This window comes from Wyeomyia smithii, chromosome 2 (assembly GCF_029784165.1).
Source record: "Wyeomyia smithii strain HCP4-BCI-WySm-NY-G18 chromosome 2, ASM2978416v1, whole genome shotgun sequence".
Taxonomy (NCBI): domain Eukaryota; kingdom Metazoa; phylum Arthropoda; class Insecta; order Diptera; family Culicidae; genus Wyeomyia; species Wyeomyia smithii.
This window is the reverse complement of record NC_073695.1, coordinates 168139668-168156907: the sequence shown is the minus strand read 5'-3', so window position 1 is coordinate 168156907 and position 17240 is coordinate 168139668. Positions and strand designations below refer to the sequence as shown.

At 35.6% G+C, this 17240-nt stretch overlaps 2 protein-coding genes across 5 annotated transcripts in view; one reads left to right on the top strand and one right to left on the bottom strand.

The window, feature by feature from the left end:
* Positions 1–296: 296 nt before the first annotated feature.
* On the top strand, positions 297–5206 carry LOC129724434 (ceramide synthase). Its single transcript, XM_055679340.1, has 6 exons — positions 297–878; positions 1116–1520; positions 2678–3158; positions 3341–3571; positions 3635–3733; positions 3800–5206. The coding sequence occupies exons 2-6, from the start codon at positions 1246–1248 to the stop codon at positions 3908–3910; spliced, it is 1197 nt and encodes a 398-aa protein (XP_055535315.1). The 5' UTR covers positions 297–878; positions 1116–1245; the 3' UTR covers positions 3911–5206.
* Positions 5207–5917: 711 nt separating this feature from the next.
* The window catches only part of LOC129724432 (eukaryotic translation initiation factor 5), a 43398-nt gene continuing 32075 nt past the window's right edge, over positions 5918–17240 (bottom strand). Inside the window, exons 1-6 of one of the 4 annotated variants that reach the window (XM_055679339.1) lie at positions 11193–11339; positions 11006–11120; positions 9126–9222; positions 8079–9053; positions 7758–7987; positions 5918–7696 (exon numbers count right to left, since the gene is read on the bottom strand). In XM_055679339.1, coding sequence (XP_055535314.1) covers positions 6548–7696; positions 7758–7970 — 1362 coding nt within the window. In that variant the 5' untranslated portion in view covers positions 7971–7987; positions 8079–9053; positions 9126–9222; positions 11006–11120; positions 11193–11339 and the 3' untranslated portion in view covers positions 5918–6547. Of the gene's footprint in view, positions 7697–7757; positions 7988–8078; positions 9054–9125; positions 9223–11005; positions 11340–17240 lie in introns of those variants that run through there. The other 3 variants (XM_055679336.1, XM_055679337.1, XM_055679338.1) reach the window with 3 other exon arrangements.

The following is a 17240-nucleotide window of genomic DNA, read 5'->3' as shown; positions in this document are numbered from 1 at the left end:
TTATCCGTTTTGATGTTGACAGTGGCCTTAACGGTGAGTGTCTCGGCGTCTCTCTGGTGTATAGGCTGACTAATGAAACCAAAGGAACCAAATCAGTGTCAAACGAGGGTACCAATCGAGCAATGTAAATAAACAAGGTGATACTGTTAGGAGTGGATGAAAAGTGTTGTAATTGAGCGTAATAAAGAATATGTGTTTTTCCGAAGTTTTACTTACACATTTTAATCCAACATTAAACCTGTACACTGGTTCACTTAAATTTGACAAAACATCACCAGTGTAATGTTTCAAAACTGTGTACCTTGTGAATAATTTAAAAAAAATTATATTCGCTTATGCATGGTGAAAAACAGAACTGTATAGTTCTTGGCAACGAACGGCACAAAAACTGTTTTTCCGAAACGATAGATTTTCTCTTTGCGGAACTCTATATACACATAGACTCTGGGATATATTACTGAGTTTCGAAGCTTGTTCATACAAATATTCAATTTACAATACATCGTCATCATGTATATGAGCATGACGAACACATTTTGTGTTGAAACTATAATTGCACGTGCATCACAAAATTTATACTGATTGCAACACACATTCTGTACGAAAAGTAACACACATGAGTTTGTTTACTTTGCACACTTGGAGCCTCGAGTTGACGGTTCATTTAGAGTTTTCGACCTCACTCTTTGCGTATCTGTTTATTACACCGCATAAATGGCAACCCTGCTGACGACATAAACAAAGGAGTGACAAAACGCAAAAATCAAAAAAGTTTGTAAAATAGTGGTGTTGATGACGAAAAAAATTGCCAGTTATTCATCATAAAATCAATTTATTCACTACGCAAAATGTTTTGAATTGGAAAATCTGTTCTGAAGGTAACATAAATCACTAGTTCATTGTAATTTTCTACAAATTGACTGCTGTTTTAAGTTCAGCTACATTGCGTAACATACGATTAAAAGACATTTTGTTTGATTGATTGTGAATTTTGCTATGATCGCTTTTGATGCTGTTTGCAATTCAATCCAATTCTTGCAGTTTAGCATTGTTCTAACAATATAATCATATGTTCATACTCTTTTATAACATTAGTTATACTTGTTAACTTCCAGCTTCCAACTGTGCACAAACCGTCTACCATTTGGATAAGCAAGCATTTGTCATTCAAAATCGTGACTTATCAAAAAAAGCATTTACAACTAATTTAAATTTTTTTATCATCACCAATACTGTTGCATCAGGATGGGTGGTTCTGCAAAAACAGACCCTAAAGGTTGTATCTTCTCGCTGTTATACTCACTAGGATCCTTTGGTTTAGCGTGCGGCAGTTTATGGGAGTTAAAGCCATCTGATCGTATAACTGTGCAAAAAGGGGCATTGCTTATCAGTTTAGGATTTGTGTACTTCATTGCATTAACTGAGTTTCTAAATAAACTTATTTTGCGGACAAGCGTTGGACTCAACTTTGTCAAGAGATATCGATTGAGGATTTCTGATGTGCTTGATATTACTAACAAGTAAGTATTCTATTTATTTGAACCGTACAATTATGTCGAACACTGTTACTGCAGCTGAAAAATAAGTACTTTTAGTGTCACTTGTTTGTAGCCGTCGTTTTTTTTTTGTACCAACATTCAACATTTGAGTTGGAGATTATTTCTTTAACTACGAACTGTTTTATTCGTTGTATGTTTCCTAAATTTCGATATCAGCGTCAAAAAATGGCGCAAATTCCGGAATGTACACAGGAAAAACACCGCGTAAATTCCGGAGTCCGGTAAAAAGTAACTAGTGTTTTTTTTTTATCTGAGGAAGAATTGGATAAGCGATACAAAACTCGATTCTAGAACTACGTCTTTAACGTTCTGCGGTGGTGTAACGGGAACACATCTGACCGGAGATTGGAAGTTGTGGGTTCGAGTCCCACCTGCTGAACTATATTTTTCGTAGTTTCTACAATCATATTTTCAGTTAGTTTAATTTTCGATCTTCATTTACTACATTTACTACATTTACTCCCTAAATTAAAATTAAAAATAGCATGACTTTGCTTAGACTCGGAAAAAGAAAAGTAAAAATGTTTGTGACGCAAGTCGATGTTGCTGCTGGTAGAGATGGCAACTTACTGGCACGTTTCTATCTCTCACACTGAGAAGTCATTCCAACTTCCACTGAGGGTGTTGAAACAATAGCCAGCTATAAATAATAGTCTCTACTGAGTAAATGTACGAAGTGCGAGAATTGGATAAGCGATACAAAACTCGATTCTAGAACTACGTCTTTAACGTTCTGCGGTGGTGTAACGGGAACACATCTGACCGGAGATTGGAAGTTGTGGGTTCGAGTCCCACCTGCTGAACTATATTTTTCGTAGTTTCTACAATCATATTTTCAGTTAGTTTAATTTTCTATCTTCATTACTACATTTACTCCCTAAATTAAAATTAAAAATAGCATGACTTTGCTTAGAGTCGGAAAAAGAAAAGTATTTGAGGAAGAAAATATACTGCCAGAATGAATGCCTTAGGGTAACGAACATCGTCGGCAGTTGGTTTCTTCGGCAGGTTTTCTGCAGCAGACCTATGCAAAAAATTCCCGCAAAACGTTCGATACTCTATATAACAAGGAAATAATAATAACAACAATATACAAGAATTGATCTTTTCATTTTCAGAATCGTTTCAGCAGTCCAGGCGATGTTTTCCTGTGTTGCAGGTTTCTTCGTCTGTCGATGGTCCTGTCCGCGAAATTTTTTGCATGCTTCTCATTTTTTGTCCGAATCTTATGCATGGTTTGCAGCCTCTTATTTCTTTTACGATATTTGGTCTATGTACAAGGTGTATGCAGCAGAAGCCTCTAATAAGCTGAAGGCTACGCTTGGCCTAATTGTCACAAATAGTAACGGCACTGTAGCGGCGGCAGCAGCAGTAGCGAATGTTGAAAAACCAAATAATTCAGATATGTTATCCTTCAACTCTGATGAGAGATTAGCTGTACAAGCCTTAGAAGACATTCCAAGCATTAGCAATGGCACTCTCAGTATTTTACTATCTAGTAAATTGGGAACACCGAGCTTTGCACGGTATATATTTACTCACAAACTGATGGTTTTTCATCATCTTTTTATCGGTTCATATGGATTGGCTGTAATTGCGGTATGTTTATGTATATTTATAAAATGTTAGTTTGATTAGATACGAAACATTTGGCGGATGATAGAATTGATATTGAAGAAACACCTATATATAGAAAGTCAGTTTATTCCGCCAAATGAATAACACAAATCTAAAGATCAATTTTTTACATACTAACCACTGATTATTTTATTTATCGGTAGTTTCTTCGCGGTGGACTAGGAGACTGCGTTTTCAGTTTTATGTATATGATGGAACTCTCAACACCGTTTGTGTCATTCCGTAGTATCTTAAGCGTGATGGGATTGAAAGAAAGTAAAGTATATGTAGTTAATGGGCTGGTAATGTTGATCACATTTTTCTGGTGTCGAGTTTTTTTGATGCCGTACGTCTGCTACTATTACAGCCAAGTTATCAGTCTACCCTTCTTCGAAGTAAGTTGAACTAGGATAAGAATAAAATGTCTGATTTTGTTTATCTTATGCCTATCGTCTTAGGCGTTATGGCGTCTCCCGCGTGGATGTAAAATAAGCATTCTGGCCCTATTTTTACCTCAATTATATTGGTTTCGCTTGATGATTAGAGGAGCGATCAAGGTATATTATTAAATGGTTTTTAAAGCATAGTTAATGGGACATATTACTGTTTTTTTTTATTCCAAGGTTTTTACTTCCAACAAAAAAAAGCTAAACACTGATGCCAACTGTAATGGAACAGCCAACGGGCTCAAATCCTCCCAATCAAAAGATAATGAGATAAGATCGCTTATGTAAGAACGAACACTGAAATGATGTGAATGTTTTGTTTTGCTGGCTTTGTTTAACAACCAGGTTCATAACACGATTTCGAGGTGCACATCTAAATTTCTAAAACCGCCTAATTTAGAAAAAAAAAAAACAAACAGAATTACCTTGTATACTTTATTAATTATTATCGCATATTTTAAAATCATTCTTTCGCACTCGCTAGTCATAGATGTAGATGTGTAGGATATGCGTAAATGAACGTTCCAAAGTATGTTACGATTGAAAATCTTGAAATGAAATTGTTGATGTAAGAACCGATTTCATGTTTACTAATGAAGTCGCTAGCTTCCAAGGCGATTTTTGAATAACACAATATTGGTTAGCACTAACAAAAAATATAGTTACATAAATTCTTACGGTACTAATGCAATGCAACAGGTGATAAATTTCGTTAGTTGTAATATAAAGTACATACGAGCGATTGTTTTTACTGGACACCTCTCCAGCAACATGTTAGCTGTCAAAAACCATAAATGCAGTGTTGATGAAAATCTGTAAAAATTGTGCACACTCATTCCTCTTGCTCTGTGAGTCTCTGACTTTAGTTTGCCAAAGGGCAAATGGATATTGAATTATCCCGGGTATTTGTTTTGTCTTTTCTTCTCGCAAATTCAAGCGCGTTTTGCAATCGTATCTAGATTGAGAGGAATTAGTGTGCCGAACAGAGAATTTAAAACTTGTTTTCGATTCGAAAGTGTGAATATCAATGTAAAAGAGCTTTCATTTTTTAACAAATATACACGTATACAACATATTTGGATATATTTTTAATTGTAAGTGTAGTGTATCAAAAACTATATGTAATGATATAAAGAATGCATTGTTTGTTACGAGTACGACAACAGGCATTATATGTAAAAGTAGAAACAATCCAAAACCATTACACAGCCGTTGAACAAAACCCTTATTGCTATAAAATGTAATCAAAGCCAAAAGACTAGATTTATTTGTTAAGTAATTGGGAACAGCACCACAACCTACTGTTATAAAGATAGAAAAATATGTTCCCTGAAAATATACAGCTCATATGCGTTAACTATAAAACGGTACCCAATGTTCAATGTATATTCAGTGAAGTAATGATGTTAATTGGCGAAACGTAAAATAATAAATCAGGAGACTACGCTGTTTTGAAATTTATAATACGTATGACATTACGCTATACTGATATCAATAATAACTAGGCGTGGAAAATCAAACTTTTCCGATGTTTTATGTAATGAATAATCGGCAACAATACAGGCTTTTATATAGGTAACACGATTTATAACTTTTTTGGATATTACAGTCCTAGTTTTCATTTTCCGAATCCTTTTTAATTCGACGATAGTTCGCCTCAAATCCTGATATTATGGGGCCCATGACATAAGACGAGTCGAGTATTTAGAGTCAGCTTCAGTGCCAGTCTAGCAAAACGTCGAATTACTGCTTGGCTGATGAGAGCTGAGTCAAGAGCAACTGAAATTCTCTCGGCTCGACTACTGTTATACTCAAATTGGTAAGTCAAGTCAAGTAACCAAGTAAGGCCCTACTACCCTAACAAGTAATTAAGTAATGTGGCCTATAACATAAGATGGGGTCGATTGAATTTCAGTTGAGTAGTTCCTCCACTGAGTTGCTTTCTTGAAACTTCTCTGAAACTCAACTCGACAAAGACTGGAGTTACTCGACTCGTCTTTTTTAATCAAAATTTGCTCGATGCCACTCTTATAACTACCATGGTAAGAAACTTTATTGTGGGTAATGTAGGGTTCAAAATGAATGAAGATTCGACAGCCAGGTATCAAAACATTTCAAATATGTTCTAAGTGACAGACAATTCGATTTAAAACACTCTTGCTGTCAAGACTGAGAAACACGCTTACACTAGATAATAATACACTTCGATGTCTGTTAATCTTAATGGGTTCGCTTTGTACCGGATACTTAGGCATTTCTTTCAGTACTATGTTTACTACTTTCTACGCACTGCAGTGCATTTTCCAAAATTGTGTATTTATTGAACATAATTTGTTTACAATAACATCCGTACTGTTAGTATTATGATTCATTTCTTCAATCCAAAAACATGTTGGCTTTTTATGTTGCTTGTTAGCAGTCTATGCTTGTAAGCGCTTTAAATTCAATTGCAGTTTTTTGGATAAACTAGTTCATAGAAACATAGGCAATATTCAGCGCAAAAAAAGGAATTATCCGTTACATTGATCCCATGAAGACAACTCGAGACGATTCCAATCAATATACACTAACGATACATAAATATTTTGAACCGATAGCATTGCAGTGTTACCTATATCGAACAAATTTAAATCTTCACGTTCCATTACGGCTCATTGAGAATTGACCAATTTAGTAACATTTCTTATGAACGAATGCCAATGAGTTTAAGTGTGGTAATAGAGTTATATGTCAATTATTCGATTTATATTTTATCTGGTTTGTGTCCTACAAATCTACTTTACGCGCTCTCGCGGTGATTTGGAATAGTGTACTTGATTGTGGTTTGTTTTTGATTGAAATGTTTTATTTGTGTAGTTTTTAATTTTGAAATGAAAATCAATCTGGTTTAATTTTTTTATTCAAGGGGGAAGGGAATTTTTTTGCTTAGATATCGTCAATATTGAGATCGTCACCTTCTTCGTCTTCAACGGCCGGTTTGGTCGCCTTTTTCACTTCCGGCTTGGCTGGTTCCTTGCGAAGGGAATCGGCTTTGGCACGATCATCGTACTCGATCTCGACTTCCGAATCGTCTTCTTCCTCAGACGATTCTTCTTCTTCTGCTTCTTGCAGCCATTTGACGAAGGGATTAGCTTTCTCATGTATTTGAGCTGCAACTTCCTTCGAGACATACTTTTTGCTTACTTTTTGTGACCATTCTATGATAGCTTTTTCCTCAAGGATGTCATTATCGTAAAGAAATTTGAAAATGCCACAAACTTTATCCATAAGCTTATCAGCATGCAGAGAAAAAATTTGTTCCAAACCTCCGATGAAGTACTTTTGGGCCTTAACATCATTGTGAGTAAAACGGAGCAGTAAGTTACGATGTTTGCGTGTTTCTTGAATAATGTTAGCAGTGAAAAGTAGCTCAGCTAAAACCAGCGGTGCTTTAGCGTGGATATCTAAGCGACTGGCTTCAGTTGCAAGTTCCTTATGTGTCTGCACATTGTCCAACTCACCCGAGTCACGCTTCTTTTTAACCAGCTCGTAGAAAATGTCTAATCGTTCCTTCTCTGTTTTATCAAAGTCATCAGAAACAGTAATGTTTTTTGCTCCATCAGTAAGATCCTGCATGCGGGCACGAACCGCCTCCTCGGAGGTATCAACAGTCCAATTTACGTCATCGTCACCATCATCACCTGCAACCTGTGATTCAATTGTTTCATCCGCTGCACCAGTCGTGTCTGCTTCATTCATTGTGCTGTTATGAGCTGTTGAATCATCACCATTTTCTCCTGTTTTCTTGGAGCGTTTGCTGCGCTTTCCCTCGGTCAGTGATGCACCTTGACTGGCCGGGTTAACATTCGGTGGATTTTTAAGAATGAAAGTGTTTACTTTATGGTTGACTTCAAGAGGACCATGGAATCCACAAGCCTTGCATCCTTGCGAAATTGTTCCTTTTTTGGCTGATACCAACAGTTCGGTCTCGGGATTGTCACATTCAGGACATAACACGAACTTGCGGATAAATCCGTCCAGCAGGTCTTGCAGTTTGTTTGCATCATGAGAACCGTTAACAATAAAGCGTTCGTTCTGAAATAAACAATCATAGTTTAAAAAAAAGAAATCCGGCTCTTGAAACGAGAGTACGTACCTTATAGTCAAATTGAGTTTGCGCTCCCAACTCACAGCCAAAATATTTAGTCGGATAAGTTGCTGGACGTCCGATAGCACGCGCGACTTCAGCCATATTTACAATCACTGTTTTAATTCCGTTGCCTTTGCCTTCTACCTTTGCGTTGATTCTTGGCATTTTATAGCGGTAGAATACATCCGTTACATTGCGATTTACATTGACGGTACCCATGGTGATGCTGCAGATCTCTATTCGAAGAAAAGAAAATGAGCAATTGTCAATCAAATTAAAACATTAGGTTATACGCAAATTAGAATCAACTTTACAGTTTATACCTACATTTAATCGTAGCGATTACTGTAAATTAAAAACCGTATGTTATTTCACACAGCGCCTTAATGGTGCTTCAAATTCCGAGATTCGCGATGCGGTCTGTTTTTTCACTCGGTCGATTTGCCGTCTAGTGACTTTAACTGTTGGCCAAAATCATTTGCTGCTGTCTTTGCTGTTGCGGGATGTTCTGCGTGTGTTCCCAATGAACGCACTCTCTTTGCTTATGGTCGCAATTGTTATGGTTTACGGTGACACTGGTGCTGATAAAAGCTCCTGCTTCGATTTGTAGTAGTATCTCGGATAATATCAAAAGCATTTGTATATTGGTTGTGGTTTCTTGTATACTGCTGACGCGCAATGATATTCCGCTGCGCTTGCTATATCTTGTGACTGTAAGTGTTCTACTTATGCCGCTATAAGAACGTAGTTCCGCGGAAACTGCGTAAGAAATCGGCGTATTCGAATACTTATGATGCAGCAATATCGAGAATCTACATTAGAGGATGTGAAATGGAAATAAAAAATAAACAAAAACAAAACAAAGAAATACGATCACTCAAATGGAACTTCAAAATATAAACCAAGATACGGTAGAGTGTGCTGATTTTGCAAAACTAGAACCAACAAAAATAAAATAGAACGTTAGCTTTAAGAATGAAGTAACAATATTTTAGGATTTTTTACGCCGCACTAGCATATATGCACTACAGCAATGTTACACTTTCAGGCAGTGCCAAATTTTACAAATGATTGGTTGGGTTTCGACACGGCTAATATAGCTGTAACAGATGCCGTATTATCCTATAGTTACTGTTGAAGCTTCTCTTTTATAATCACCTTTTGCTAAAATGTTAGCGTAGACGGATCTCGTTTTGGTTTTGGTTGTTTGCGGTTTAATTTATTTTTATATGACTGCAGTTAGTTCACGTTTCTCTAAACGGTTGTAATTTCCGATGTCTATTGCTGGAATACTTTGAAGTCCTGTAATCAATGATTAATTAACTTTGTGACAGATGTCTAATATAATTTCAAAAATCACTTGTTTCAACATACCTGTGACTTATGCTACGCTGTTGAGAAATCATGCACAATGTACCACTTAAACTCCGTAAAAGGGGAGAAAGCGGTGCTCCTTTGAGTGCTGGTGTTTCTGTAAAAGAATTTTACAATTTTGAATCCAAAAAGAACATCATGCGTGCTTATTCTTATGTTAGGCTTAACTGCTATAAAAAATCACGTTATAAATAAGAGACACATCAAGTACGTTTTTCTGATGTGAATACACTGAATTCTGTTTTTACGCGACTTTTTTTCGTGATTTTATTTTACGCGATTTTCTCGAAATTACGCGATTTTTTTACGCGATTTTCTTGAAATTACGCGATGTGTGACATAAGAAATATTGTTTATGTAACACACACACAAACATACACACACATACACATACATAGACATACATACACACACTTATCACATAGCGAAAGGTTTTGTAACGAAACTTTTTTTACGCGATTTGCGAAAGGTTTTGTAACGATCTTTTTTTACGCGATTTGCTTCAAATTACGCGGTTTTTTTTTACGTGATTTGTTCGAAATTACGCGATTTTTTTTACGCGATTCTTTTTTTGCGCGAACGTATCAATCGCGTAAAAAGAGAATCCAGTGTAATTGACTTAAGAATGTTTTAATCAAAAGGGACAAAAATGAAAATGCTACCCAAGCTGTCATCACCCGTCATATGTACACACGCACGGTAAAAAACTGCAAAATCATTAATCGAAAAATATGATTACATATGATTTTCACATAAGCTTTGGATGAGAATTAATAAATTCGGTGATTCGAAAAATCTGTGTTAACCGAAATATATTGAGTAAACGTTCACTAAAATATGCTTCCATATATAGTCTATATTAGTAAAGTATCAATGCATAACTTAACCATTCGCGTGTTGCCTGCGTTTGATAGGGATTAGTGCGAATGATATCGACAGTCAGATGTATGCTGTCCGTAATCGCTGCTATTAAAACTTAGCTGATTGAGCAAGTGAGTTGTTTCCCGGACTGCTACTTATGACGGTGAATTGAAAAACTGTTTTATAAGTGAAGTTTTTCTTACGCGGATTTCCAAACTTACGCTAATTGAGAAATTCACATGGTTTTTTAACGCTACTTATTTGATGCGAAAAAAGGATATTAGTGAATATTCATACATAAGCGACCTTTGTAGCATGTTCTACATGTTTGATCATTTAGGTTTTCAGTAAAGTTCCGACAATTTAGGTTTTCAGTAAAGTTCGGCAATTATATAAATGGTTGGACTTTTTGTAAATTATTAGTTCTTATTTAAGCCCACCTTTGTTAAACTAACATGTATCTTCTTATTTTTTTAATGAATTTTAAGAAAATGTAACTACAAAAACATCGTAACATCTCAAACATATTGAAGTATGTGTGAACTAAATATGCTACTTGATTTTTTTTTAATATATTCAAGTAATATTTTAAAAGCGAAAACACATTTTTATACATAATTTTGAAAAATTAGTATACTGTCAAAATACAAATGATCAACCTCCGGAAATCCAAACACAAGAAGCGTGAAAATTGGTCAAGTCGCTGTTGAGAAATTAAATTTGAAGTATAATATAAACAAACACGCACAATTTTTAACATTGAGTTGTTATATATATGTAACACTGTTTCGCTAACCTCAATTGAAAAATTTTAACTTGCTGAGGGAAAGAACAGCTTTTCTCTGATGAGAACAACAAAAAAGAATTTTGCAGTGTTCAAATAAAAATTTGAGACAAGATGAAAACATCAATAAATATAAACAAATACACTTGCGAAGATATTTTATGATAACATTCCAAACATGTTTCTAATAAGAAAATGCGATGAAAAATGAATTCTATCCAAAAAACATTTTTACCTCTGTAATTGCCGGTCAATTCCGGCTGAAAAATCCCAATCATATGATATACGGCTTCCGTGAGGGTTACAATCACGCTGAATGCTGTTTAATCAAACACTGGTCAAACGTGTGGCTAAGAGAACAACGAAAGTTGACACCTATTAGGAATCGCTGTTGATTTGCTAATTAATGAAAATTTTTGCACCGTTTTCGCACAAGGACACACGTCACCGTCTCGCAGGTATGAAACTATTCAACTGCAGTGCCCGAGAAGACCAGTAAAAAATACTACATGCATAGCAGATGTGTGGTGATTCGCTCTCGCTCTATTTTCGAATCCGTTTTATTCGTTCAGATAAAAAAGTGCTTCTCTCGTGTAACTGGTGAAAGGTGGTGTACTAAGTGTTACAGGACTGCACATTACAAACTGAAAAATCAAAATTTACCATATGGATACTAACATATATTAAATTTATTCTTCTAGAACGTTACTCTCCGTAACTCGGTAAGAAAACGTCGAAGCTAATGCGCAAACGCGTTCATTTTCGTAGACACAACAAAAAATCAAGAACCTCAGACGATGAGAAATCATTACACTCCAGCTAGTATGCTGAGAGAGAAGACCAGAACGCTTAATACAGTATGATTTTTGTTTCCAGTTCCAATAGATCTAAATTGGGCACTGATTATTGGAGATGATTTATTTTTAGACAGTGTCCCATCATGCTGTAATGCTCACAACTTGTTTGTCAATAGAAAAGCACGCGGCGACACATATGCCTTAAATATGCCATTCTCGCAAAAACACGCGATCATTTTATAAATTCTTTGATTTTTTTATCTCCACGAATGAGTAAATTTGTGCGTGCAGCATGTGTGTGATTATATGAATTAGAAAAATCGCCAACGTGCTTTATACGACTGAACCGACTTAATGATTATGGTTCATTAACGGTACATATAGAGCTTTTCAACCATATCTGTGAAAATGCGACGAACAAATTGCTGGTGTAACGAATGCAAAGTTTTTCAAACATTTGCAATATAATTTCTTTCCGTTAGTTTTTTTTTCCTAGCGAATTGCTTTATTATGTCTCTGTCTTTCAACCTTTACTGGCACATTTTATTTTATGCAAAGCACTGAATCCCTGAATGTTATAGATGCAGATACAGATGACTCCAGGAGTGCTTATGTAACTTGAAATTGACAAAAATTATCATAAATAAACACTGAAATTTAATTTATTCTAATGTTTTTTTTTTTATTTCAAAGAAACTTAAACTTTTAAACTTCTGGTAAAAAAAGTCCAAAATGTGTAGAAATAAAAGACAAATTTTCAATCAAAGGTTAAGTTTCAGAAAAAAATCAGTATTTTTCAAGATATTTTTATTGGAACGTTTTTTTTACATTTCAAATCACAGAGCTTATAGGGATGAACTTCCTAAATGTGACCTTTTCACAGTTATTTTGAATTTGAATTTTGTCAAAAATGAATTGTGTTATATTGATTATGCATTTCAATGAATTTATACTTGTTGCTAGAGAACCTCGAATGACCTACGAAAAGGTGTGATATCAAAAGAAGCTCATATTTTCTAAATTGATATCTACAACTTTGCCAAAGACACTATGCCAATCATTCAAACCGACCGATCGCATTGCTTAGAGCAAGCCCACCAGTGGCTAAATTGAAGTTTCTAAAGCTAGTTTGGCAACTCCCACCATAACGCGGCAACCGCACCGGGCGTTGCTAAAGCCCTATAGTTAAAGTTTGGACGACTGTCACTAAAAAGTTCCAATCGAACTGTCAAAACTTATTCCAATCGAACATAAGAATGTTTGGCATGTCAAGTTTGTCTTAGTAAATGGGAAGTATTGTGATTAAGCAATAGCAAAATGCGAAAAAAGAAATGAAACTAGAATATAACAAAAAACAAAACATTGAATTCCAAAAATCTTTACGATATTTTATTTTTAAATGGTTACAAAAATCATAACGCCATAGACCTCCTTTCTATCGTCTCTGATCTTTTGCTTCTGATTAATTTTTAATTTTGTTTTTCCTCACTGTTGACAATTGGATGAGATCACATACATAAGATTATATGTGATGAGATTCTGTGTTACTACGGCTGTTGGTGATATATGGAATTTTGAACGGACATTATGTAGCTTGTTTGGATTGAGCGTAATCAATCGACATATTATCCGGTGTCTCACTGAGCCACAAACTTATACACAGGTCCCGGTAACTTTTAGTCCTTATTCTCCGACGCGAAGCATAAATCATCGTGATTAAAGTGGAACTGCAAAACATTTTTTTATTCGGATTGATATTTTCAAAACGCCAAAGACGTATCGTTTCTGTTATTAAAAAATCCTCCGGTAATTCACAAAACTCAAGCCATTTTCAGCGATGATTTTTATTAATGGGGAATCTAAAATTTTCAAAATTTCGTGATTTTCGATTTGAACAAAATAGAAAACAGCACTTCATTTCTCACTACTATATGTAGCAAAACAAACTGAAACAAAAAACTATGAAACTGAAAATACGAGTAGTCATGTAATGACTTTTATTTTTTGCAATGTTGCTAGTTCTTTGACATTTTAGAATGGCTGCCAGATCGACGGAAATTCAGTCGGCCAAACTTTAACTCTAGGCCTTTAGGCGTTGCTATGTTGGTTTGGGAAATAGCAACCCTCACCTCGGGTAGTAGCGAGTTATTAAATTTGGCAACGCGATAGCAACGTGCCGCATCGTTGCTATTTGATGAATAATGTCAAACTGTTTTGTTGTGCTCGATAGTAAATGTTCGTAACAATATTAAGAAAATAATGAGTGTTTCGAACATAATTGGTCGGCCCCGGAAGACGAAGCGCTTTGCCTTAGTTAAGGTGAAACGGGATTGTGGTCTTTTCCTATACAATTTTGAGGTTAGAGTTTTTTCTACTTTTGTAGTTTGAGCGTAAAAAAATCGGCTTCCACTAAATAAACAGCACTCATATTGCTACTTCAGGCATGCAACAGTTGTGAAAACAATTAATAAAAGTTTCATGTACGTAGTTTTCATAAATCAAGAGAAAATTAGATTGCAAAATTCGAGTTGATCGCGACCACGTCCCGTTTCACCTTAAACACGTCGTAGGACGCAAGTAACGACGTGAACCAGTGAGCCACTTCATTTTAATTTTGATTGAGCTGAAATTTCGCACAGGGTGTTTTTTCGGGCGGGTAAACATTTATAGTTTTTTTTTTTTGAAATTCGATATGACCATTTTGGTTGGCACTCTAATCTACACGAAGCATAAAGCTCAAGTCCTCACAAGATTGGTCAACCATGTCATTATTCCAATAAACCTGGAAGGTTTGAGCGAATTGCTCGGGAGTATTACCGACTATTGCTGCTGACTCTAGAAGGCATATAAGTCTTAATTTTCCCGCTGCGTCCGGTTGTTGAATAAAAAAACATTTTTCGCATCTACATCGGGTATAGACATCTACATCGGTGACCGGTGTCTCCGAAAAAAAAAAATAATTGTTAAAACCCTGGATGGCAACTTCCTCAGCATGGCGGTCAATATTTTACCGTTTGCCAGGCTGAGAGCCACTCCGAATCTTTACAAAAATATTTTCAATGCTCGCGTATAAAAACATTTGTTCCGCGAAATCATTTCCTTCGTCACTAGAATCAACCAAATACTCGAGAACAATTTCCGCGTTTTTTCAATAGTTATTGAAGGCAACGTTGTGGAACGTGCCACGGTCTAACGCAATTACTTTAATTAAACATACAAGAATAAAAAATCCATGCACGCACAAACGAAGAAACCTGCAACAGAATTGTGTTATCCACAAAGTTACAACAGAGTTGCTTGTAATAAAGAGGACATTTTATGAAGCAGAAAGCACGCAGATCATTCCGGAAACAATTGACGGACAGATAAATTGGTTAGGTGTCGTACACAAATTACGTAACGCTAAAAATCAGACCCCCTCCCCACCAAAATTACATAACGCTGAACAGCCAATTTCGAGCCAACATCACAGTTACGTAACTGTGTCTACTACCACCCCTCTCCCCTACGTAACAATAAGTAATGAATTGGAAATCCCCAATAGCAACGACCGGTGCGAACATCGGTTGCTATCCAAAATAGCAACGGCTCGCGTTGTGAAAATAGCAACTCAAATGGCAACTCACCGGTGCGCTTGCTTTTAGGTAAACTTTTGTAATTTTTATTGCGTAGCGTAGCGTAAGCACGGTATATTTCGTAGATTGCAGACTGATGCCTATCAGTTCAACTCAGATTGTAGAAAGAACAATGTTTGGGAGTAACATTTGTACTAATCCAAAGATGAAGTAGGCCCGATAGTCATCATTGCTGGCCACGCCCATCTTTGCCGTAGCTTGAGGATATTAGAAAGGACATTGATGATGTGGTACTACTTAATAGAAGATTTATTTATTTATTTCGTCAAACAAAAGTAGACTACGGAATTGGATTGGGGGTTATGTAGGGATTTGTTTACGCAAAATCTATCTATTCAAAATAATTCTTAATTTTATTGTTATACTGCCGAACTTGTCATAGTACCGTTATCGTGAAATCGTATCACGCTGTAACAGTGCGTCTTGAACTTTCCTACAGATCAGACGTGTTTTCGGTTGCTTGTGGACTGGTCTTTGACTGCCTATAGCTTCAAAGTTTGTGTTTTGTCAGTGTCTTTCAAAGTCTACCTGAAAGTTATTTCCCATCAGTCTTTCTCAAGACTACCTACTTCTGAATTTAACATTTGTTTTAACTTTTTTCGTATCACCTGAAATGGCTGGACGGAAAAAGAAACCACGCATCGCTGCGGGGAGGAAAAGAGAGGCATCTCTTTTTGTCACTTCGAGTGTCTGTAGTGACAATCCTTTTGATATTTTGCCTGAGCAAGAAGCTGGTGAAATGGAAGTTATTAGTAATGGAACTATACAAAATATAAAATCTTTAAAAAAGGAGAAAGTTCCACCTATTGTGGTAACTATTTCTTCTGAATTCAATATTTTCAAAAAGGAACATTCATCGTTTGTTTCTGACGTTAAAGTTACCTATCAAATTGGTCGTAGAGGCGATTGCCGCTTATTAGCCGACTCTATTAAGGGTCGTGATCGTCTTATTCAGTGTTTAACTGAAAAGATGTATAAATTTTTTACATATGACACTAAGAGCGCCAAGCCGTTCAAAGGTCGTATTGATAGGTCTCACCAACGATCAAATCATTGCACAATGGCAGGTTTCTAAACAAAAGTCGGAAAAAACTTGAAAGTCTTTTTTATATGATTGGAAATTACATATTATTATAATTTTGGAGAGGTGAACTCATTTCTGATGTCAGAAAATGTTGGAAATAGCAATTTAAGCACTTAAAATGCCGTTAGACCTTTCTCATGATCAGATTTTTGTTTTTGCTTTAATCTTGCTTAAAATTTTGATACGAGAACCGCTCTTATATTCATTTCAACACCTATATTCATCTCATTGCTCTTTTTTGTTCAATTGTAAAATTTTACTTTTTTAAGTAAAATTAGTTTTATTTTACCTCTTGATTAAGACGAGTAGTACGAAGTTAAAAGAGATGAGAAGAGCGAAATAAAAGCGACGGGAAGGATATAGGTGTTAAGATGAATATTGGGGTGGTTCCCACACTTGTTCTTCATCGAAAAATTTTAGAATCGCATTTTTTTGTTTGGTTCTTAGGGTACTCCTTTTTGAATTAGGATGGTGCAAGAATCGTGATAATTTAATTTATTTTATTTTAAAAATTTTTTAGCTTTCAAGCCGTTTGACCAATTTAAGATTTTTCTGCGACAAGTTAGAGGCCTATTAAGGAAAATTATGAGATCGTATGGTAGTTTATTTCAACGTCATTGAAAATATAAAAGACGATATATTTTTTCTCATCAATTCAATTTATTCTCTTCTTATACATCTTGCAGTACTGAAAGCGGTTTACAAGTTTATATAAAAATGCTTGAAAATACTGAAAAAAACTTCATGTATACTTCCCAGTCAATCATGTTGTTTAAATATATGAAATTAAATATTTTACAACTGACGACCATACGTCTCCATAGTTTTATTTTCAAAATATCTCCCTATGAGCAACGATTTGCAAAACGGGACACAAAATTCTAAAAATTACAATGAATTTCCCATTGATAGTTGGCTATCCGATCGTTCCGAACTGTTTCACAAGATTGTACG

Bases quoted from the DNA above. Each gene is read 5' to 3' on its own strand.
- LOC129724434 (XM_055679340.1), top strand. From the start codon at position 1,246: ATGGGTGGTTCTGCAAAAACAGACCCTAAAGGTTGTATCTTCTCGCTG. The intron at 1,521-2,677 runs GTAAGTATTCTA...TTTCATTTTCAG, and splicing joins GTGCTTGATATTACTAACAA to AATCGTTTCAGCAGTCCAGG. The intron at 3,572-3,634 runs GTAAGTTGAACT...CTATCGTCTTAG, and splicing joins TCAGTCTACCCTTCTTCGAA to GCGTTATGGCGTCTCCCGCG.